Below are 25,477 nucleotides of genomic sequence, written 5' to 3' on the forward strand. Positions count from 1 at the left end.
TTTAGGCTTCTGCGTGGATTCAAGGAGCAGTGTGATCCGACTAGACCAGTATCTTCTTATCATTGAGGGACCACCTGGGTACTACCAAGCAGCGCCTACATGAGACCTCGGCTACATGTGACCTGTACATGCGCATTGAGATTGCGCTTCTGTAAGTGGGTAATCTATCTACCCCTCAATATTGGATTGGATTACACCAACGTTTTTGGAAGTTTTTTCATAATTGAACTGCTTACCACATCTGATATTATTGCATTGGACAATCATCTTTTCTCATGAGTTATTTTAACATAATTGCTATAAGGATATTGTTTGTAGCGCTGCACTTTTATTTTGTCAATTTCAGTTGGAAAGGTTTTGTGGTTCCTTTTAGTGCATTTGCCGCTCAATGGAGTGCGCTCACTAACTTATCTACATACAGTATTTGATATCTGCATCAACTTAGTTATGTGAGTAGTTTTATGGTAAATAAAGCATTTTTAATGGGGATTTTTTCATTATGAGCTTCTTTTATCCTTTTATGTCCTATATATCATACACCCATTGGAAGTCTGTGCAATAAGAGGACCGGAAGAGTGTCAGATGCAATATCATCCAACCCTGTGCCTTAGTTTGGTAAGGAATTTTGTGCACATGGGGGTGCATACACTGGTGGCATGTTTTGATGAAACCACAACCTCTGCACTATATGGAGCACGGTTTAATCTGAGCCCAATTTATTTAGTGTACATTAGTTGTGGTGATACTATACTATTTTGGCTATTTTCTTTTCAAGTGACACTGAAAAGACGAGGATTCTGGGAAAGAGGACGTGGATTTGGAGTGAACTGATAAGCCTTCTAGAAGATAGGCTGGAGGGGTGAGAAGTCATGTATCACTGGTGATTTTCACCCTTGATTGTCACATACACATGTGAACACAATAAAGTAATTTTTTTATGGTAAATTATAAAATTACTGCACTACGAGTTTTTTAATTTTTGGGGAGGATGTACACGTGATCAAAGGAAGATTTTGGTGGAAGATGTGGAAACACTAAACTAAAAGCACTATTGGAAGGAACAGAGGACACAAAGATGGGGGTGTTTTGAAGCTTCATTAGACCCATTTTGATATATGCGAGTCAGAAAATCCGGTACTATTCTGGGGAAGTGAGTGGCAGGAGAGTACTCACCTTTGACAGTTAATGTATTTCTGAGGTGCTGGACAGTTGGATTTCTGTTGAAAAGGCTGAGAAGGCCCCAGGTTTGACCCTTTAAAAACCAGCACATTTAAAACAAAAAAACATAGCAGTATGCTTACAATGGCGTCCTCCTTTTTGCTTGCTTCAGGAAGAAAGAGAAGTCTTACTGAAATTAATGAGCAGAGAAAAAAAATTGGGAGGAGGAAGAAAGGCCGGTCACATGACCTGTCACGGTCATGTGACCAGCTTCACTTACAATATTGAAGTGTTCTCTGCAGTGTGATGCAGAGTATATTCCGTGGGACATCACAGGCTCTAAACCTTGTAAAATGTAGACTTTTCTTTAGAATTTATTATACAGGATTTATATAGGGCCAATAGTTTGCGCAGTGCTTTACAAGATGATGGCAGACAGTACTGTTACAACTGAATACAAGAGGAATTAGAGGGTCCTGCTCGTTAGAGATTAAAAAAAAAGGGTCAAGTGATAAAAAAAAGTATTAAATTTGAAGGATGTTGAAAATAAAAGTACAGTTGTCAGGTGAAAGCAGGATAGGCTTCTCTAAAAAGAAGGGTTTTCAAGGATCGCTTAAAAGTGGACAGAATGGGAGATAGTCGGACAGATTGGGGTAAGGAGTTCAAGAGGATGAGTAAGGCTCTGGAGAAGTCCAGGAAGCAAGCATGGGAGGAGAATGACTTGGTTGGTATTTTGAGACACGGATAGAGCTGTATCTGGGGGCTGAGTTTTGGATGGCTTTGAAAGTTATTATTTTATTTTTTGGGTGAGCGGAAGCCAAATGGAGGGAATGGCAGAGAGGGGTGGCAGACACTGAACAGTTGGTAAGGTGGATGAGTCTGGCAGCAGCAAGGGGATAGCCTATGTAAAGGTAAGCCAATGAAGAGGGAGTTGCAGTAGTAGAGGGGAGAGATGACCATCGAGTCAATTAGAAGCTTTGTGGTGTCATTGGTTAAGAAGAGGCGTATTTTGGAGATGTTGTGGTGGTTGATGCAGCAAGATATGGACAGCGGTTGGATGTGGGGCCGTAAGGAGAGTTCAGAGTCCAGGATTACACCTAGCCCCCCTAGGTAAGGTCTTTAGTGTTTGTAACATCACATACTTTAACTGAACCAGAACATCCACCCCAACCAGAACCACAAGCCCTCAACTGATATGACCTAAGTACAAAAAAACAATATTGTCTACAGAAAATGTTGTGGTTAAGCAACTGATGCTTAAGTACCAAATATGTGTGGTGCAGATTAACTGTCTGGATGGACGTTTGTCTTTTTTCAGCCAAACTAACAATGTAACTATGTAACTGACCTACCATGTAAACATGGTATTGCCCAAAATGGAAGGTTTTAATGAAATACAGGCACCTCAGTGCAAGGCTGGTATCACTGACAGGTTCCTGTTTTTAACATGAAAAGCAAATGTATGTATAATTTGGCAGTAGGAAAAAAAGGATTACCTACAGGACTCCTTGTTAGACGTGCATAATAAACTTATGAGAGTATAGGCCTAATTTATATTTCATTCATTTATTGTGTGACCTTGTGTGAACTAGGATTTGGAAGAATGGCTGTTATTAATAAAAATAATGTGATTTAGGTAACAGTGGTGTGTGCCCTACTGAAGTGTGAATTTCAGTGATAGGCCCACTATCATGCTTAGATGTATGAATATATGAAGGCAGTTCAGTCATTCTAACAATGTCTGAGGCTGGACTTCTATAAGCAGTAGTGTCAACAGTTGATAAACCTCACAAACTATATCAGATATCACCCACTACCTTAAACCATGGAAACTTTCACATATAATTTTGTAAATGATACAAGATCATTTTTCATACAGAAGCAATGTTTACTTCACTAATTTTATTCTTAAAATCCTCAAAGCAGCGACTTCATAAATAATAGATGTCAAACAGAAAGCCAAATGTTGTCACAAAGCCAAGTCTGCCTTCCACAAAGGAAGGAGCTCTGTGAAAATGTAATACATGTGTACTTGCAAACCAGAAAACCACATATCAAGGTACAAAAAGAAGGCAAATGCTACATATATAGAGTAAAACATATTTCGCTGCCAGCCTTTTCTTTATTTTTTTTCTAACTTTTTTTGCACACAAAAAAATATAGAATTTCTGAAAGCAGAGACCCTGAAGAATACAATCTTGGCAGTTGCAACTTTTTATTTCTACTTTTTATCAAATCTATATGTTTTATTTTAAAATACACTCCAAATAATTTTAGGGCACAATACCATTTTTTTGGGGAAAAATATAAAAGTTTAGGTTGTGGCGAGTAAATGAATGCCAAATATACTCAAAATTGTCGATAGATGACACTTTAAAAACCTTTACAGATCAATCCTGGCAGTGTAGAAGTGAGGGTAAACAAACTCCGGCTGTATTGGAGGGTTTATGTACATGTTGGTGCTGCCGACATAATAAATACATCGGCAAAGGCAGAAAGGTAAGAGTGTATGTTATGCTAAGTGGAAATACAAAGACGTTAAAGAGCATCTAAACCCAAGAACAGCAATTTTATATATTATACCTGTCAGTCCTTAGATGCAGTAGCTGCATTCTTTTTAATCAGGCTTTTTCACCTGATGATCCTAACCAGTAGCACATTTCCTGTTCTAACAAGACAACGCTCGCTCAGTGGTTTGTATCTATAGAGGGGCAATACACACAGATCCATAGCTCTGCTCAAGACTGGCCTCTCCTGCACATTATTTAATTTTTTTATTTATTTCAGGTACTTATATAGTGCTGTCAATTTACGCAGCACTTTACATACTGTATATATTGTACATTCACATCAGTCCGTAACCCTCAGGGGCGTACACTCTAAAGTCCCTAACTTACATTTATACATGCAAGGGCCAATTTAGACAGGATCCAATTAACCTACTAGCATGTCTTTGCAGTGTGGGAGGAAACTGGAGTACCCGGAGGAAACCCACGCAGGCACAGGGAGAACGTGCAAACTCCAGGAAGGTGGTGCCGTGGTTGGGATTCGAACCAACAACTCTAATACTGCCAGGTGGAAGTGCTAAACATTTAGCCACTGTGCTGCCCATGGGCCCCACCTTGGTGCTGGCCTTTAATGCCTGTCTCCACTTTTCATTGAATATAGGAATACATATCAGCCACACTCCAATTAGCTAGTCTTGCCATATTTTTTAATAAATCAGCAAATTGACTGCAAACGGGGATGTCAAATATCCCCTTATCCTTGTGCGCAAGCTAGGAGTAACACTTGGAAGAGCATCGAGAGCCTTGCAAGTTCCCAAAAAAGTATAGGTATTCTCCTGAATCATAATGGAAAATGATAGCACTACATTATCAGGGCAAAATGGCTCTGTAGCTTAACTGGTTAAAACTTGGATTCTGTGTATGGTTTGTAATTAAAGGGGCACCCATTTTTGCTTATTACATATGTAAGCTTTGCTACTAACGCCACATGCTTTTGCCTCACATTTCCTTTCTAACAAAAGCAATCAGTCAGGTCTGACTGACTGAAAACCATACCCTATGATTGTATTAGCAGCTGTCGCTCAACTAGACTAAATGACTGCTGTGAAATATAGAAAACCACAAACAAGAGACTCTGCAAACATGCATATGTAACACAAGAATGAAAATGTAATGCAACAGTGAAATCTGCATCATAAGTAAAAACAGGTGCTTAAAGATCGCCAGACGGAAGACATGAAAAAAGGAAGATTGGGGCTGCTCTTTGCAATACTACTGCACAGAACAGGTAAGTATAACATGTTAGGTATTTAAAAAAATTTTTTTTTTGCCTTTAGTGAATGAAAATACAAGGTGTATTAAAAAGTTTCAAGACTAGTTTTGTAACACGGCAACAGATGGCAGCACAAGGATGCACGCACAGACACTGTGCCAAAAGACATTGTCCTGTGCACATCAGAAGCTGTGTAACTGGTGCTATTCTAACCACGTGCATTAGCATGTCTGCCATTTCATCATGGACAGCAAGCTAGAACAAAGAGCAAACATGAAATTATCTGTGGTCAGAATAGCACCAGATGCACAACACCCAATATACACAGGACAAGGTCTGTTGGCACACTGACTTATGAAGGTTTGTGCTCCCTCTGACTGTGAGCGCAGCCTTGTGCTGACATCTGCAAATATATTGTATGTAGGCGATCGTTGGCAGTAACCATAAAGCAGCTAGCACACAAGGTATAGGAAACAATCCCCGCAAATATAGATATAGAAAAGTACAGCACTAAAATCACAATAAAGAAAAAAAACTAAATCAAGCAGAACAGTAAAGTGCATCACATAACTGCACTAAACGTGCAAATCTAAAATAATCAGCAAACCAGCAGATGATAATGAAGTAATAATGTCCGTGGTTACAAGTGGTAATTAGTGCACTAAAGGTGCAAATAAAATAATCAACAAATAATATTATATTAATGTCCGTGATTACACATGATACTTCGTGAACCATAAAATAGGGTAAAATAATAGGTCCACAAAAAACCAAGTAAGTGTCCACAGGACCATAAAGTGCAGCAATATTAGGTGCAAAGTGTGAATGTGGAATCGTGACACATGGGAATCCACCATCTCAGTCAGATGTACACTCACCAGAATGTAACTGGTAACAGGCATATAAGCATATCACATCTGGAGACTGGGAGGCAGCCAGGGGGTTAAAACAAACTGCTTCTTCATAGGCAAAGTTGGAAGTTGGGCCCTTGTCCTAGGGAAATAGCTCACCACAGGAGCCAGAAATCGTATATAGTGCAGTATATATTGTATTAACACAATGTAAAACATCCACGTGGAGTAATAGTAAAAAGCAGGCAAAAGCAAACACCAAGATGGCCGCCGCTCCGTCCATCAGCAGCGTGACGTCAGCAAATGTGGCTCCACCTGACACGTTTCATGAGCATGCACGTCTTCAAGGGTACGCCCCTTGTCCGCTGACACCTGCTGGTCCAATCAGGTCCACCTGAAAAACTAACAGGCGGACCTGATTGGACCACCAGTGTGAAAGGGGACTTTTGTTACCTCACACTAACCAATCAGATTAATTCTGGAATTGAGAAATGACAAATGGGTTATCAAAGACTGAATCTGAATGGCTACATACAGACCCTTATAAATAGGATGAATTGTTATCTGTATACATTGTGCTTTACAAGGATACTGCACCTGCAGTGATGCAAGGGTTGAATTGCCACTCAAGTCTTGAAATTGTGATTCAATTTATTAATATTTTTAGGTTTGAATAGAGTAGGGGTGGGATAGAACCCATTTTAGGATTTAAAATGTTGCTTGTGTACCTGTGGGGTGATTGATTTTCCCTTCTTGTTCTGTCCGTCAACTGACCAGGAAAGGATTGAAATTCACCTGAATGTCAACACTTACCTTTTCTTAAAAAAAAAAAAAAAAAAAAAAAGGGGGCTGATATAAACCCCCTACTTGGTCTTATAACATTGTTTTCCCTTACAGCGGACCTTTATTCTGGAAGCGAGCAATTGAAAATACTACAGGTGCTAAAGGTATGCTATTTTGGAGTGCTCAAAAGTATCAGATATTTTAGCAATGATAACCAGATATTCATCAATGTATGAGCATTAATAACCAGTGACTTGGAAATGCCTGGTTGCATGGCCTCCAGTAAGGAAGTAAACCAAAACATTTTTTCTTTTTTCAATAATATAGCACCAACAGACAGTTCTTTATACAAAAACATTTACTTTAGTCCCTGCCCCAGAGGAGCTTTAAGTCAAATGTCCTTTATACAACACAATTTTAGGTGAAAATCCATCAACATTTCAGTACTTTCTTTTTTTTTTTTTTTTTTTACTAGTGGAAGAAAATCAGAGAAGCCTAGGCAAACACCTGCATGGCATTCATGAATGGAGGGAATTATTACTTGCTGGATAATTGACCAGACATGAAAACATCACCATTTACCTTTGCACAATAGGATGTATTCTTGTCTTTTCACACACAAAAGAGCAAGTCATTGATCAGTTACAACACTGGTGGGCAGCTTAAAGGCAGCGAAATGTCAGACAATAAAATTAACTCTCCAGCTAATGTGGAGCAACACTGGAACAGATTTCATATAGAGAAAGGTAAGAGGAAAGTTCAAGATGTGTTCCTGATAGCATAACCTTTCAAACAAAGAGCAACTGTGCCATAAACTGCCATTAGAAAGGCCACTGCTTATGAGTCAAAATGAATCTAGTAGTTTGTCAACTTGATTAATGACAGTTTCATATCCATTACTCCAAATCTACCTCATCTACGCCTTGTAAAACAGTTTAATACAAATTGTTAACTTTTTCAAAAAGGTCAGAGTTGCATTAATATGCTTAACTTATTGCAATATAATTTAATCTTTTTATTTCCAATTACAGATTATGTCTGACATACTTAGAAAAAAATAAATTCTCTTTACATTGCAAATACAAAACAAATATAGAACAGTTCCCAAAGTGTAGGTTTGCGTGTGGTTTGCCCATGCTCAGAGCAGCTCAGTGATCAGATCTTGGTATGTAGCTCTCCTTCAACTTTGTCATTCCACTCTATATTGACACTTTAGCTCCCTAACCTCATGGAAGGACCTTGGGTGTCTTACAGTGGGGCAAAAAAGTATTTAGTCAGCCACCAATTGTGCAAGTTCTCCCACTTAAAAAGATGAGAGAGGCCTGTAATTGGCATCATAGGTAGACCTCAACTATGAGAGATAAAATGAGAAAAAAAATCCAGACAATCACATTGGCTGATTTGGAAAGAATTTATTTGCAAACTAGAAAATCTACAATTTCTGGGGAAATTGTGTAAAGTGTTCTTGCAACCAACCCTTACCAAGTGATTGATGAAATGTAAGCAGTGCACATGGCAAGCCTGATAGTGAGAAATGCATTTCAGCTTGTATTTTGCAGCTCACAGTCCAGCCTGGTGACTCATCTGTCTCCTGAGTCACCTTTGGTTGCTATAGCAACTCACTCAGTCACAGGAATGTGAGAAGTGCTGTTCTAAACACACTGCTCCAACTTGCCAACTTCACTGGCGATTGCCATCTTCAAACACTTGTAGTTTTAAAAGTATAAATGCTACAGTGAAGATCTTGATATCGTGAGAATCACAAGAAGCAGAGCTAAATTTTGATGTATAGTATGTCTCTGCAATATTAAAAATGAAGGCACAGTCGCAGTTTAAAAATGTCCCTTAACATTTCAGGTGGCTGTGAGTGAAGTTTCAATGAAAGTCAATGGGAGGGGTGAATTGCAAACAAATGGTCATATTGTGAAAACTATCAGGACTATGGCTTAGCCGTGAACATTTTTAGTGACAGCAGGGTTAGCTGAACGTTTTGATATAAGATATGTGTAGGTGGGCTTGAAAATGACAGAGTGATGGCAGTTTACAAATCATGTTCTGATTTTTCCTTCCACACTGTAGCTTTGCAGTGCTGCAACTCTAATTGCTCCATTCATTCATATGGGAAAATTTCACCACAAAAACCGCGATATTTCGTGAACCATTCGGCGAAACATTCCACAAAGTAATAGCAATCCGATCGGGAACAACCCGCACGTTTTGATATATTACTTGTCTTTGTAGTGTAAAAACTGTGGGAGGAGTTAGCGTGGCAAATTTGGCTATAATAAGAATAAGAATATATTTGTGAGAACACTTAATTATGGTGGAAAATAAGTATTTGGTCAATATCAAAAGTTCATCTCAATACTTTGTTATATACCCTTTGTTGGCAATGACAGAGGTCAAATGTTTCCTGTAAGTCTTCACAAGGTTGGCACACACTGTTGCTGGTATGTTGGCCCATTCCTCCATGCAGATCTCCTCTAGAGCAGTGATGTTTTGGGGCTGTCGCTGAGCAACACAGACTTTCAACTCCTTCCAAAGGTTTTCTATGGGGTTGAGATCTGGAGACTGGCTAGGCCACTCCAGGACCTTGAAATGCTTCTTACGAAGCCACTTCTTCATTGCCTGGGTGGTATGTTTAGGATCATTGTCATGTTGGAAGACCCAGCCACGTTTCATCTTCAATGCCCTTGCTGATGGAAGGAGGTTTGCACTCAAAATCTCACGATACATGGCTCCATTCATTCTGTCCTGTACATGGATCAGTCGTCCTGGTCCCTTTGTGTAGAAACAGCCCCAAGGCATGATGTTGCCACCCTCATGCTTTACAGTAGGTATGGTGTTCTTTGGATGCAACTCAGCATTCTCTCTCCTCCAAACACGACGAGATGTGTTTCTACCAAACAGTTCTATTTTGGTTTCATCTGACCATATGACATTCTCATAATCCTCTTCTGGATCATCCAAATGCTCTCTAGCAAACTTCAGATGGGCCTGGACATGTACTGGCTTAAGCAGGGGGACACGTCTGGCACTGCTGGATCTGAGTCCCTGGCGGCGTAGTGCGTTACTACTGATGGTAGCCTTTGTTAAGTTGGTCCCAGCTCTCTGCAGGTCATTCACTAGGTCCCCCCGTGTGGTCCTGGGATTTTTGCTCACTGTTCTTGTGATCATTTTGACCCCACGGGGTGAGATCTTGCGTGGAGCCCCAGATCGAGGGAGAATATCAGTGGTCTTGTATGTCTTCCATTTTCTAATTATTGCTCCCACAGTTGATTTGTTCACACCAAGCTGCTTGCCCATTGCAGATTCAGTCTTCCCAGCCTGGTGCAGGTCTACAATTTTGTTTCTGGTGTCCTTCGACAGCTCTTTGGTCTTCACCATAGTGGAGTTTGGAGTGCGACTGTTTGAGGTTGTGGAAAGGTGTCTTTTATACTGATAAGTTCAAACAGGTGCCAATGATACAGGTAATGAGTGCAGGACAGAGGAGCCTCTTAAAGAAGAAGGTACAGGTCTGTGAGAGCCAGAAATCTTGCTTGTTTGTAGGTGACCAAATACTTATTTTCCACCATAATTTGCAAATAAATTCTTTCCAAATCAGCCAATGTGATTGTCTGGATTTTTTTTTCTAATTTTGTCTCTCATAGTTGAGGTCTACCTATGATGCCAATTACAGGCCTCTCTCATCTTTTTAAGTGTGAGAACTTGCACAATTGGGGGCTGACTAAATCCTTTTTTGCCCCACTGTATGTACTCCCAAAAAAACTTTAGCGAAAAACACAGGGCATACATAGCACTTACTGTACCTCTCCTCTGCCACTAGCCAGATTCCAATTGATTTGTATTACAGCAGAGCTTTTCAACAGTGTTTGTAAATGTTGTTCAAAAGCATTATTCAGAAATACAAGGTAACATTGATATAAGGTGACCTTTAATCCACATACTGTATGTCAGTTAAAGCGGAACATCACCCAAAAAGGGGAAGTTCCGCTTGTTTGCCCCCTCTCCCCCTCCACTGTCACAATTGGCACTTCTGGTGAGATGTGCCGCGGTGATCTGAGATGGAAGTTCAACCTACCCTCCTTCCCCTGCAGCCTTCAGGGACACTTCATAGGTCCCAGAAGACTGCTGGACCATTCAAAAGGCGCAGCATGCTTCGCATATGCGCAGTAGGAAACTGGCTGTGAGGCTGCAAGGCTTCACTTCTGATTTCCCTTACTGAAGATGCCGGCACCTATCTATCCGAGAATCTGGTTGAACTATACTACATTCCTCTGCATCCGCAACTATAAAAGCCATGAAAAATATGTATGGAAAGGCTTGTATTTACCCACACAAGCGAGTGTGGAATAATGTTAAAGGGGTCAAATATACAGTCAGGGCCATAAATATTGGGACATCGACACAATTCTAACATTTTTGGCTCTATACACCACCACAATGGATTTGAAATGAAACGAACAAGATGTGCCATAACTGCAGACTGTCAGCTTTAATTTACATCCAAATCAGGTGAACGGTGTAGGAATTACAACAGATTGCATATGTGCCTCCCACTTGTTAAGGGACCAAAAGTAATGGGACAATTGGCTTCTCAGCTGTTCCATGGCCAGGTGTGTGTAATTCCCTTATTATCCCAATTACAATGAGCAGATAAAAAGACCAGAAAGAGTTCATTTCAAGTGTGCTATTTGCATATGGAATCTGTTGCTGTCAACTCTCAAGAGGAGATCCAAAGAGCTGTCACTATCAGTGAAGCAAGCCATCATTAGGCTGAAAAAACAAAACAAACCCATCAGAGAGATAGCAAAAACATTAGGCTTGGCCAAAACAACTGTTTGGAGCATTCTTAAAAAGAAGGAATGCACAGGTGAGCTCAGCAACACCAAAAGACCCGGAAGACCACGGAAAACAACTGTGGTGGATGACTGAAGAATTCTTTCCCTGGTGAAGAAAACACCCTTCACAACAGTTGGCCAGATCAAGAACACTCTCAAGGAGGTAGGTGCATGTGTGTTAAAGTCAACAATCAAGAGAAGACTTCACCAAAGGTAATACAGAGGGTTCATCACAAGATGTAAATCATTGGTGAGTCTCAAAAACAGGAAGGCCAGATTAGAGTTTGCCAAACGACATCTAAAAAAGCCTTCACAGTTCTGGAACAACATCCTATGGACAGATGAGACCAAGATCAACTTGTACCAGAGTGATGGGAAGAGAAGAGTATAGAGAAGGAAAGGAACTGCTCATGATCCTAAGCATACCACCTCATCAGTGAAGCATGGTGGTGGTAGTGTCATGGTGTGGGCATGTATGGCTGCCAATGGAACTGGTTCTCTTGTATTTATTGATGATGTGACTGCCTACAAAAGCAGCAGGATGAATTCTGAAGTGTTTCGGGCAATATTATCTGCTCATATTCAGCCAAATGCTTCAGAACACATTGAACGCTGCTTCACAGTGCAGATGGACAATGACCCAAAGCATAAATTGTTACAGCTAGTGAGGGGAGAAGATCCCCCACTAGCTGTCACTAGGGGGGATCAAGAGGGAAGAGGGTCCAGTCCTTTCGTAACATGTTTACACCCTGAAAGTGAGTGTAACATGTAATGAAAGGTGAACTTATCCTTTAAAGTATACGTTATTCTAAATCTTTGGGTTTTTCCCCCTATGTGTGTTTAAACATATGTACACAGCCTCTATCATTATCATGCACTTCTTCCATCTGATGTACCTAGGATGATCCTGCCAGTTCACCTTTCTTCCTTGTTCTAACTGACCACACAAAGCACAGAAGTACGTTTTCATCCTCTGGCTGGCCATATAGAGGTATAGGACACTGTGCAGACACACAGCATGCCTGTCCTAAGTAGTTTGTTCAGCCACTACAACTCCCAAACAATCACAGCTTGCCTGTGGCGCACACACCCCCACCCAATCACAGCCTGCCTGTTAAACATGCCTTTGGAATACAAAACAGACTTTGGAATACAGTCTCAATGTGTATCTGCATAGAGCCATGTAACCCAGCCCCCCACTATCAGGAAGAACAAATACACGGTCACATCACAAAAAACTTTAAACAAGGCAGGAAATATAATTTCTAAAACTAAGCAAAAGCAGGTATGGTAACACTCCAAGGTCCTACAACACGTGCTCAGGAGGTCCACTGCTCCAGGTGCAGGTAATAAGGTCTTTCTCATAACATAGCAAAATCAAAAAACAAGACAGTACTACAGAGAAATCCCGCTGGTAAGTTTATTGTGTATAACTGACTGTTGACCCTGTCCCTCTGACATGTTTTGCCCCTCCAAGGGCTTAACCTTCCTAGCGGTAATCCCGAGTGTGGCTCGGGGTTAATTTACAGTACCAACAGCGTTAACCCGGAGCCACACTCAGGATTACACTGCAGTGCTTGTCCTGCGATCCCTCGATCCTTACCTTGTCCTGCGATCCCCCAATGTCCTCTGGCCGATGCCGGCATCCATCTTCCAGGTTCCATTCCCTGCGAACGTCGAGAGGCAGGGGGGTGGAACCGGTGGGAGATTCAAAAAAGTAAAAACATGACACATACAATACATTGTAATCTGTTAGTATTACATTACTGTATCAAACCATTTCACATACATTTTGTCCCGAGTGCTTTGTCCTGTGCTCTGCCTGGAAACTTGACAACGTCCATGGCATCCAAAAAGTGTCCCTTTAGGTCAAAAGCAGTTTTAGACCAGCTATAAAACAGTGATAGTGAATTAGAATCACTTGCAGAATTGAGCAATAGCGATTCGTGGGAAAATTAGTCAGACGCTGAAAACGATTCTGCCACTGAGCTCAGTTATGTGCGAACTTGGCGCTATATTTAAAATTTCAGTGTTTTTGGTTTGATTACATTACTGAATTAAATTTATTATTTTTATAATTATTTATTATATTATAATTTATGATTTCAGGTTTCAAACTTTATCATACCCCAGATGTTTACTAGACTCTTCTTTGGACAGATTTAAGTGAGTTATTCCTAAGAATTACAGGTCTACAATATAAAAAAACATATTTCCAAGCAAAACAATGTACCGCTTTGACATTCAAAAATATTGATTAGTTATCATCATGAGGTAGAGGTGGTATAGACTGGAGAACATTTACACCCATCAGTTGGTCATGCAATCAAAAATACCCAGCATCAGGTGTATCAGAGCCTGCAGGAGAATCTCTGCTGTTTGTCCCATGTGCTTCCACTCCCAATCAGCAATATTCTGCCATTGCTATCTGAGGATCTTCCCCTGTGGGGTACTCACAGAATGGATGTGTACTAAGGGGTTCAGTGTGTCTGGTATGAAGGAACAGCAATAACCCAGGTGCCAACCGAGTTCCTGTGGATGTGTCTCTGAAATATCAGGCAACAGATGAGATGAACAAACAATCAGCTTGAGTCATTTACGCCACAACCTGGGGGGTTATGTCTGTGGTAGGTCTTGTAGGATAATGGATAAAATGCAGTACCTATTACATATCCCAGTAATAATACAAGAAGATATGTGTAACCAGAAACAGGTGTAGGGTCAGGGACACCCTATCTTACCTTAACCATGTCGTTGGTCTCATCCAGGGCCTAGGCTTCACCCATCATGGTGGGCATACCCCTGAATGAGCCTTCAGGGTCTGCTGCCAAAGGGATGGAACAGAGCCCTGGACCTGTATAGCACCCTGCGGCTAACGCGTTTGTTACCCCATGTACCAAGGTGAACGCCGAATGCAAGATCCAGTGCCTGAAGCAAATATTATTGGCAGTGAGTCAAGTAAACCTATATTGGATTGTGAAATAGAACAATTATTTGTATTCCAAATTACAATGCTGCTGTTAGTAAAAAAAAGAAAAATATATGCTGTAAGTGTAGATCAAATTTAACTGAATCTAGCTGATGTCCACAGACCACCAAGAGAAGATCAAAGACCCCATACTGGTCCACAAGGTGCAGTTTGATATTGACTCCTTTAGGTGGCTGCTTTCCATATTTGCAAACTATTTGGCACCCATGCGCTACTGTCAGGAAAACAAGCACTATAGATCTATCTTCTGGCAGTATGAAAAAAATTCCTAATACTAAGAAAAGAGAATTTTCACAGGCAACAGTTCACAAAACATGAGAGTTTGCCAATGTGAAGATCAATATTACCGGATTAAACAAAAAACAGTCTGGTATAGCCATATTGAACGATTATCTGCAGTGTTTAAGCAGAAAACAGCATCAAAGCATTCCCAGCCATATGCAGAATTTCCACAACTAATTACTCAGCAATACCAGCATAAATGTAAAATGTAAAAAATAATTGCAGAAGTGTCTCAGTTGGCTCTGCAGCACTGTGATATTACTTCATATGTGACAGATTCACTTTATGCAGAGCCGTTTGTGCCTGAACACAGCTTACAAAGATAACTGGACATTCCATACCTATCGAGCCCCAGCATTCTTTCATCTGTGCTTATTTGCATTTTGATTAGTATGCATGAGATTTTCATTGAACTTTTATACTCCTACTGGCACATAATACACTTTAATGAGCATAAAAGTGAGCATGCAAATTAGAACTGCCATTAATCACTAAATGCTACGGGAAATCGGGAGGCTGGAACAAGCAGGCAATAAAATGCAGAAAGAGGCATGCTCTTTCTAAATCTCCATAGGCCCTGGCAATGACGGATAGGCTTTCATGAGCGCTGCTGACACAAGGAAGAAGTAAATAAAATATTCTATCAGCATAGACAATAGGTGACCATTCAGCATGAAAATTGTGGAATAGTAATTTGCAGAGGAAGAGCAATATGGAAGTCGGGGGGGGGGGGGGGGCGGCGTGGGGGAACGACAGTGGTGATTAGATATTCAAATGCTGGCAACATACCACATTCTCTTTCTGGAATCACTAATGTGATATTTAGGTGCAAATTTGCCCTAAATTAAGCAAACTGTTTTCAGATATACTGTATGAGAAATAAGATCAAATAAAACAATACTATTAATACAATTTTGTGTACATCTATGTATACTTTTTAATGATAGAAATTCAATGTACACCAGAGCTGTAAAAAAAAAAATCAGTTTCAACTCCTTCTTTCGATAAGTGTTGTACAACAGTTTGCTTCAATTAACTACTTCCCCTCCACCCTATAACAGAAATACTGCTACAGGGCGGCATAGGTGCACAAAATCACGTATATATAAAAGATTTTGCAGTTTTCAGATAGGGGGCGCGTGCACTCTACCCGCACCACCATTCGCGGCCTCGGCTGTCAATCACCAAATCCCGGCCCGTGATTACTCACAAACGGTGATTGACGTGCACCTCCAACAGGAGAGAGACCTGTATGTAAACAACACAAATCTCTCCCCTGTCAGCTCCCGCACACTGCTTTGTATGGCTCTGCATAGCAGAGCCATACAAAGCATTGTGCTTACGGAGAAACACAGACACATCCCACTTAGTAAAACAGCACACAGATAACCCCACGTTAACCCCTTCCTGCCCAGTGCCATTAGTACAGTGTCAGTGCTTTTTATTAGCACTCATCACTGTATAGATGTCACTGGGGATGTTAGTGACACCAAGTCAGTTCCCCCCCAGTGTGTCAGAATGCCCACCTTAGTCCTGCTCTAAATCATTGATCACCGCCATTACTAGTAAAAAAAAAAAAAAAAAAATTCCAGTATATATACTGCCATTTGTAAACGCTATAACTTTCATGTAAACCAATTAATTTACACATATTGGGATTTGTTTTTTCAGCACAGACATATAGCAGAATACATTTTGGCCTCAATTTATGACGAAATTAGATTTTTAAAATTTTTTTTACTGGACATGTTTAATAGCAAAAAGTCAAAAATATTGTTTTATTTTCAAAATTGTCAGGTTTTTTTGTTTATAGAGCAAAAAATAAAAACCGCATAGGTGATCAAATACCACTGAAAGAAAGATCTATTTGTGGGGAAAAAAGGACGTAAATTTAATTTGGGTGCAGTGTTGCATTACTGCTCAATTGTCAGTTAAAATAATGGAGCGCCGTTTTGCAAAAAATGGTAATCTTCAGTGAGACATCAAAAGACAAATGTTACAGAGCTCCTATACGAATTTGAACTCTTTGTGTTTGAGTTGTGCTTATTATATCTAAACTAAAGAACCAAATTGTAATAAATTACAGCTTGCCAGTCCTTGGATTTGGTGGCTGCATTGTTTTTCATTTTTCAAGCGAAGAACCTTTTCTGCAAGTACAAAAAAATACCTGTTGATCTTGCAAGAAATAATTGAGGGAGATTTACTAAAACCGGACCACTGAGAATCTGGTGCAGCTGTGCATGCTAGCCAATCACATTCTAACTTCAGCTTGTTCAGTTAAGCTTTGACAATACAACCTGGCAGCGGATTGGTTTCTATGCAGAGCTGCACCAGATTGTGCACCCAATTTTCTCCCCATTGTTCTTCTTACTTCCTGTGAGCTAGACATAAAGCAAAATAAACTTATGTAAACTAGGCCACCAAGGGACAGGAAGTGTGTTATTTGGATCACCAAGTAAATATAAAAGGGGGAAAAAAAAAAAAAAAACTATTGCAGTCACCTCATCTAATGACTGGAAAGGTGTAATATTGTAAATTTGTTTTTCAAGCACCCCTTTGAAATGTAGTTTGCCTCTGTCACTTATGCGGAACATCTTGGCCTGGATGTAAAATGTCATTAAAGCTAAACTCTGGTAAAATAAAATGCAGTGGGGTTTAAAAGGCAGTTCTCAATGAACTACGAGAGTACTGATCAGCACCCTGGTAGTCCATTGACACTTCCTACAGCCTGACATTGCACCTGCAATCCACTAATCATGAGTACAATTGCTCGGCAGGCTCCTGTGAAAAAAAAAATGCACATTTTTTTCCTACAAAAATGTGTGCATTTATTTTTTTCCCATTAAAGTACAATTAGATTTTATCTCAGAGGAACAGAAAAAGTAGCTTTAATTACCTTCACTCCCACAGACTTCCTTCCAGCTGCATGATCAGCTACTTACACCCCGGTCACATCTGGTGTGACTTGGCATGCAATTTGCATGCTATGCAACTTGCAAATCATATGCCAAGTCGCACCCTATTGTCCCCTATTAGAAGAGCGGTCATATCAGTGCGATTCCAACTTGGTCAGATCTGCACCGATTTCTAAAGTAGTGCATGCGCTACTTTTGGTGCGATTTGCATAGACATCTGTGTCAGATGTATTGCAAATTGCACCTCAAATTGGCAAGTCACCTGACTTTGAAATCGTGCGACTTCACTGTAAGGCCCTATGTACATTGGACACTACCCAACGATGGAAACTGACTGCTGGAAAACGTAGGTTAAAAAACGTCTGTTTAGCTGCGTTTGCATAACACGTTTATATGCGTTTACATTTAGAAGCGTTTTTTAAAGATAACCACAGGAGAACCTCCCAAATGCCCAGAATGCACTGAAAAGTGGTAAATTATAAACTATTTCAGAGAAATACAGAGAGTAGAAGCAGAGACAGCAGTATGTGTTAAGATTAGCTTAGGTGTGAGCTGCTCAATAACATTTCTTTTGTTTCCAAGGGTGGGAAAGGTGTCTGGTGGAGGGAGTCATTAAGGCCACCTGGCAGGGGGTCTTCATGAGGAATTTAAGGTGTGAATGGGCAATAATATATCTTTTGTTTCCAAGGGTGGGAGAGGTCTGAGGTGTGAATTGGTCATTACAATGTGTGACAAGCTTGGTAGGAACATCCTGTTTTCATGTTTTTTGTCCATCTGAGTACCTTGAAAACATTTTGCATGCATTTTCATGATGAAAAAAGGCTCTGGACAGCATCGGGAACTGGAAGAGTTAAGAAAAAATTTCAAACGCAAATGTGATTTGCCGTGTTTACAAGCATTTTGCGTTTGAAATGCTGATAAAATCGACTGCTGAACGAAAGTTTTCTGCGTTAAAAAAAACGATGGTAAACTCAAATGCCTGTAAACGACTGTAAACGAAGATGTGTACATGGACACATAAGAAAACATTAGGGAGAGTTCAGGGGCTAGTGAAAAAAAACGCTGAACAGCACCTATACGTGAGTTTATCAGCTGCAGTATACATGAGCCCTAAGTCGCACAATTAAAAAATTGGCTTTGATGTGACCGGGGTGTTAAAGCAGTTCATCTTCTCCACTCCAGCAGTTGCAGGCACTATGACATCATAACATACAATAAAGGACCAGCACTCCTGCATTATAAGTGAGGATGCTGAGAGCCTATCCACAACCTGGAACATTGCAGAGTGAAGAAGAGCATCAGCTGCTGTTGGGAACGAAATAATGTACTCCCTTGAAAAAAAAATCAAATAAAACAGCATTTAGCCCTTACAGTGCAGAGGCAGCCCCACTGCCAGGGTGCATTTTAACTCCACCCTAAGCTCAGCATTAAAATATGAATAAAAGCATGTAAAATAGACATGTACGATGAACATGCAATTATCACAATAATACAAAATTATTTTTTTTTGCGATCGAGGTCCCGTATTGTACCTTGCTAACTTTTGATATTTTTGTAGAACAAGCCCTGACATTTTCATACATCTTTCACACAACAGATTTTGTGTTTTAGGGCTCGTTCACATCATGGTGCAGAGATGTCAGTTTTTCTGCACACGTTCTGCGAGGACACAACGAAATCAATTGTTCTCTATGTGCCCTGTTCACACCACAACCCTAGTATCACATGCAGATTTTTTTTTCTGCGCAGGAATCTGCAACATGTAGAAAACTCATTGAAGCGCACATGAAATCTGATGTCTCTGCAAGTGAAAGCTGCATGCATGGTGTGAACAAGACCTTAAGGAACTGGTCACCCAAACACACATGCTAGACATCCAGCTTTACACTGTGGTGCACTCTTTTTGTATCGTACCGTAGAATGATGATCATAAATAAGTTCCTGTCAATTTCTGCATGATATATCTATAGCATATAACTTGTACACATGAACATATGTATACATACACCCAGATAAAAAGACAACTACAAATAACACAACGTCTCTCAGATTATTTAAATTGTACTACTTATGTCCTCTAGCTTTACAGGCAGACATCTTTCCAATAAACGGTAAGAAAAAAAAGACAGTTACCTTCCCATTCTACTGGAATATTTCCAAATTCATATTTGTAAGTTTCTTTCTCCACCGGTTCTACTATTCTTTTCTCTCTAACTGCCTGACCTAAAAGAAGAAAAACAGAAGTCTTTATGTACACAGCATGCAAACAAGTAAGGTATTGTGTTCTACAAGCATGTTAATTCACCAGCCACCTATGATAGACCAGAATATTCTGCACACTGGGAAAAAGAAAAAATAGGTAGCAAGAACACATAAAACCTGCTACAATTAAATCCCTGAAACACACAGTGGCGCCTTTCTATATACAGTTTATTTTGACTTAGGCTTCTTCTGAATGCCTATGTGGTACTTGTGAAAAGGAAAATGGTCTAAACAAGAGTCCATTATAGGTGTATGGAAGATTTATGATGCATGGTGTTTGAACACACAATTTGCGTTTATGGAATCCCAAAGGGCCAAGTTAAGTTAGCAGAAGCTAGGGAGAGTGAAGGCAATTCAGTTTATGGGTTATAGGGGACAATTATGAAAGTAGAAGTGTTGTTTCCTACAGACTCAAGTCTCTTAACACTACCAAACCAAGCAGCACCTGAAACGAGCAAACACAAGGTGGGAACTCACAAAAATACAGTGCCAAGTCTTGTAATAGTTGGGTTTAGGTGAAAATTGCAAAGCGTGAACAAGTCTTCTTTATCGCACACAATATATTTGAAAATCTCTGCTGCCACTTACTTTTCCATGCATTGGACTAGTCAGGGGAAATATAAAAGCTGTTCCTTGAGAAATACATCTCTAGCAATGATAAGCCTACCCATGTAGGGCTGGACTCGTGGCAACAATCGTAACCACTTCAATACCGGGCATTTTCACCCTCTTTCTGCACAGGAAATTTTTAGCTTTCAGCGCTGCTGCACCTTGAATGACAATTGAGCGGTCATGCAACACCGAACCCATATGACATTTGTATAATTTGTTTTTAGACAGATAAGAGTTTTCTTTTGGTGGTATTTAATCACCACTGGGTTTTTTAATGCAATGCACTGATGAGACTGCACTGATTACACTGTTCAACAAATTTTTATTTTTTGCCAGTTTTGGAAACAAAAGGATCCATTTCTTAATGAATTTCACATTCTGAGTTCAAATATAACAATGAAATTTGTCAATTGGCTCTAGTTTTTCTGTAAACGGAAAGTTTTCTACTATAGGCGTAATGACTACATAATGCACAATAATTATATAGATAGATGTCTTTCCACAAATATAAAGCAAGTGATATTGACTACATAACAAAGCCTAAATGGCATAATATATTGCATAGGATTACCAAGAAAAATTATAGCCATAAGCTAAGTTGAATCATTTTAATACTTAGGATTCTCACTAGTTTTGTCTTCAGTTTGTGTCGGTTTTGCTTCTCTTGGCTTTTCTCTTGTATTCGAGGAAAGGGCTATCTCTTACAACTGCACGTGACTACACGCTTCAGGTTCTTCCTCACTTGACTCAACCACGAAGGATTCTGGTGCTTTAGGAATTGGTAGTCCCTCTCCATGAGGAACTGGACGTATTGCCGATGGAATATTTGGATAGTGCACAGATAACTTTTTCTTCTTATTTAGCCCTTTTACAATTGGAGGCACCATACAAAAGTAACAATTACTAACATGATCTGTTGGCTCTCTCCAAATCATTGGCACAGCGAAAGGCATAGATGCCTTTTTTCCATTCAACCATTGCTCCAGTGCCGTCCCTCAAGAATTGCAGCATATATGTGGTGCCCAGCTCTTGTCCTGGTCTCCTATCTTGCAGCCAAAATACAAGTTGTAGGCTATCTTAATCATTCCTGTTACCCTCCTTTTTTGTGAGATAAAAGTTATTTCACCGCAGATATAGCAGAAATTATCTGCTTTATTCACACAAGTTCGAGGCATTACTGAGTAGCCTATATAAGCATAAAACTAAATGTAAAGACGCTGTCGAACTACAATCAGCTACAGATACTGCAGCTTTTATGCAGTGAAGTGATGCAATTAAAGGCTAATATTGCATCATCTCAGTATACATGCAATTTTCTATTGGTCACCAGTATCAATTGCGCAATATGCAACTGAAGTTGCATCATAATTTTGAATGGATTACGTCATTAGATGGGTGAATATATCATGGAAACTAGAGCCAATCAACATTTTTTAGGGTCATTTTCGTTTTCAGCACCCCAAAATTATGTAAGATTAGCTAATTTTATGCCCAAAACTTTTTACCTGTTGAACAGTGTTATCAGTGTAAATGTGTGCTTTCCTTTCCTCACACAGTCACATCGCGTGAGGAAAGGAAATGGCGATAACTGGCATTTGTTTACAAGGGACCAGCTGTGATTGGACACAGCTGATCACATGGTAAAGGGCCGCTGTGATTGGCCCTTTACTTCGATCTGTGATCAGCCGTATCACAGCAATCACAGAGCGCCCGATGCGCGCCCCTTGGTGCGCGGGGGGTGGGGTTCTGGGAGGACATCTATAGAAGTCCTCCCAGAACTAAATGACTGCACTGTAGCCTTCATTTGACTATGGCGCGGTCGGGAGATGGTTAAAAAGGTTCTAAAAGGTAAAACGTTTTTTACCTTAATGCATTCTCTGCAGTAAGGTAAAAAAAAAAAACTTTTAATATGTTAGCTCCCTCCAGAGCTTTCCTCACTTCCAAATAGTTACCCGAGTCTAATCTCGATCCTGCGCTGTGCATATCTGCAGCAGGTCTGCTCCCTTTTTTCACAGTCTTGGCTAAGAGCTGCGGGAGCCTTTGGCTCTTGCTGCTGTCAGTCAAAGCCTGTGAGCAGACAGCGGGGGGAAGCGGGGCCCAGCCATGCTGTCTGTCAGAATAATCACACACAGCCTGGCTCAGGATAAAGCCCACAGGAGTGCCCCCATAGCACGTGGCCTGCTATGGAGGCACTTGGAAGGGAGAAGGAGACCAGAGCACCAATGGGGTACCCCAGAAGAGGAGATTTGGGGCTGCTCTGTGCAAACCAATTCACAGGGCAGGTAAGTACACAATGTTTGTTTTTTAAAAAGAAAAACTAAAAAAAGCTTTACAATCACATTAAAGACAACATATACTCTTAAAAGTAAATATCTGCTACTTTATCAGGAGCATGTAGAAAGGCTTATTTTGCCAAAATAATACCCTACCTATAAATCTACCTTTTGCCTTGAATTCATTTTGGAAAAATAGTAGCGTATGTGACGGTACTTGGACACTCCTGTATCCGTAGCCTTTTAACTGCATATCTGTAGCGTGAGTGTTGGCGGATGTCATTACAGTGCTGTTGTCCATCTGAGGACCTGCAGGAGAGGACATTGTACCCAAGGACCTACAATGCAAACATCTTCCTGTTTCTATTTCATTTACTCTGTGGATCTGTGCTTTCATCACTTCTCCACTGCTTCTTGATGATCCTCCTATCATCAAGGTGGCAGCTTTGACATCGGGAAGCAAAGCCTGGCTCCTGTGCCAAGATACCCACCTCTCCCCAAAGATAGTTATTGTATCACATAAAACAACATTTTTGCATTTTAATATATTCCGGTGTGGCGCTCCAATCTTCTGTCCCAACTATTACACAGCTTTATACTAGACCCAGTGATGTCAGTATGTCTGGTGGAAGGGCCTGGCAGGGTGCTGTACATAGCTTCCTGAAAACATCACAGTACCCTGCCTCTGTAGTCCTCTCAAATGCCCTCAGTCCTGATGCAAGCAGTGGGCTGGCTCATGGGAGTTACGAACAGTGGCTAAATGGTTAGCACTTCCGCCTGGCAGTACTAGGGTCGATGGTTCAAATCCCAACCATGGCACCACCTGCCTGGAGTTTGCATGTTCTCCCTGTGCCTGCTTGGGTTTCCTCCAGGTACTCCGGTTTCCTCCCACACACCAAAGACATGCTGGTAGGTAACTGGCTCCTGACTAAATTGGCCCTAGTATGTGTATGTATGAATGTAAGTTAGGGACCTTAGATTGTATGCCCCTTGAGGGTTAGGGACTTATGTGACTGTACAATATATATGTAAAGCGCTGTGTAAATGTATGGTGCTATATAAGTACCTGAAATAAATATCAAAATGCCATGACGGTTGGATGTCAGTCTGGAGGAACAGCCATTCCTGGGCAGGTTGCACAGTAACACGCCCATATGATGCTGAGCCTTCATGACTAAAACAACTGAAAGCCAATGATTGGGGCACAGAAGGAAAAAACTGAAAGGGGTTACAACCCTCCAAAAAAAAGTTTTGCCATTAGTTCTACGTTGAATTTGTAAACTAACTAAAAAAAATTGAAAATTGCTAACAGGTAGGCTTTTGAATGCAGATGAGATGAACAATATCTCTTCTGCAATAAAGTACACTTACCTGTCTCTGCGCAGTCCCCTGCAGAATGAACACTGAACTTGCTGCTCAATTTACATTCTGGCACACTGGCCAGGGTGCCAGGATGACTGCATTTCTGTGCATGTCCAGGAGTGACTACATTTTGTAGCAGTCAGACAGCTGAAGACCTGCACCTGGAAGAAGCTGTGGAGAAGATGCCAGCGCCGGTGAGGTACCTCATGAGTATTAAACTGTTGGAACTAAGGCAATTATGTATGCCTGCAGTTCCGCTTTAAGTATGTGTGAAAGAAACAAAAATTTCACCTAAAAAAAAAGCAATTGCAGAGCTGTAAAAAGATATGCATGATTAAGTTTGTGCAACTTAACTGAAAGAAATTGTAATAATTGTGGCTAACATAGAAATATCCCACAACAAAATGGTGCGACTGGTATAATTTGGCCTCTTTCACAAGCAAACCTTTACAAACACCATGCAGGTCTTACACTTTTGATCTCAAGGTTTTTGCTTCATATGGCTTTCAATGAACAATAAATGTCAATCCAAAATTCAATCTATAGTGAATCCTTATTCATCTAAGTTTTTACAATGACCACCAGAGAAACAAAAAGGAGTGTACCTGGTCAGCAAAAAAGTTTAACCTCCCTGGCGGTATTCCCGAGTGTAGCTCGGGGTAAAGTTTCAGTACCACAAGCGGTAACTCCGAGCTACACTCGGGAATATTATGCGGCGCTGCTCCATGATCCCTCAACCGCTTACCTTGTCCTGCGCTCCCGCGATGTCCCTCCTGCAGTGTCCCCAGCAATTTCCTCCGGCGGATGCCGGCATCTGTCTTCTGGGTTCTGTTCCCTGCAACGTCGGGACGTACGGGGAAGGAACGGCAGGAAATATTCAAAAATGACAAAAAGTGACATTCACTAAAATCACATAGTATACCATTCCTGTATCGAACCATTTCACATACATTTTGTCCCTATTGCTTTGTCCTGTCCCCTGCCTGCATTTTTACTGTTCTTTCTGCCTGGAAACTGAGAAACGTCCATGGCATCCAAAAAGCGTCCCTTTAGGTCAAAAGCGGTTTTAGACCAGCTAGAGAACAGCGATAGTAAATTAGAACCACTTGCAGAATTGAGTGATAATGATTTGTGGGGAAATTCGTCATCAGACACTGAAAACGATTTTGCGACTTTGCTCAGTGATGTGCGAACTTGGCGCTATATTTCAAATTTCAGTGTTTTTGGTTTGATTATATTATTGAATTAAATTTATTATATTATTTTTATGATTTATTAAATTATAATTTATGATTTTGTGCTTCAAATTTTATCATACTTGGGATGTTTACTAGACTCTTGTTCGGACAGATTTCAGTGAGTTATTCCT

The 25,477-nt window shown here is 40.5% G+C and overlaps 1 protein-coding gene across 2 annotated transcripts in view; it reads right to left on the reverse strand.

Annotated features, from left to right (window-relative positions):
* NDUFAF2 (NADH:ubiquinone oxidoreductase complex assembly factor 2) overlaps window positions 1-25,477 on the reverse strand; it is a 133,445-nt gene that overhangs the window by 41,848 nt on the left and 66,120 nt on the right. Inside the window, exon 2 of one of the 2 annotated variants that reach the window (XM_089688050.1) lies at window positions 19,733-19,822. The exons of the other annotated variant lie outside the window; for it this stretch is intronic. Within the exon in view, the coding sequence (XP_089544176.1) occupies window positions 19,733-19,822 (90 nt within the window). The remainder of the gene's footprint in view (window positions 1-19,732; window positions 19,823-25,477) is intronic. 2 annotated transcript variants of the gene reach the window in all.

The sequence above is a fragment of the Staurois parvus genome, unplaced genomic scaffold (genome assembly GCF_062004578.1).
Source record: "Staurois parvus isolate SC_StPar_1 unplaced genomic scaffold, SC_StPar_1.0 ptg000445l, whole genome shotgun sequence".
Classification (NCBI taxonomy): Eukaryota; Metazoa; Chordata; class Amphibia; order Anura; family Ranidae; genus Staurois; species Staurois parvus.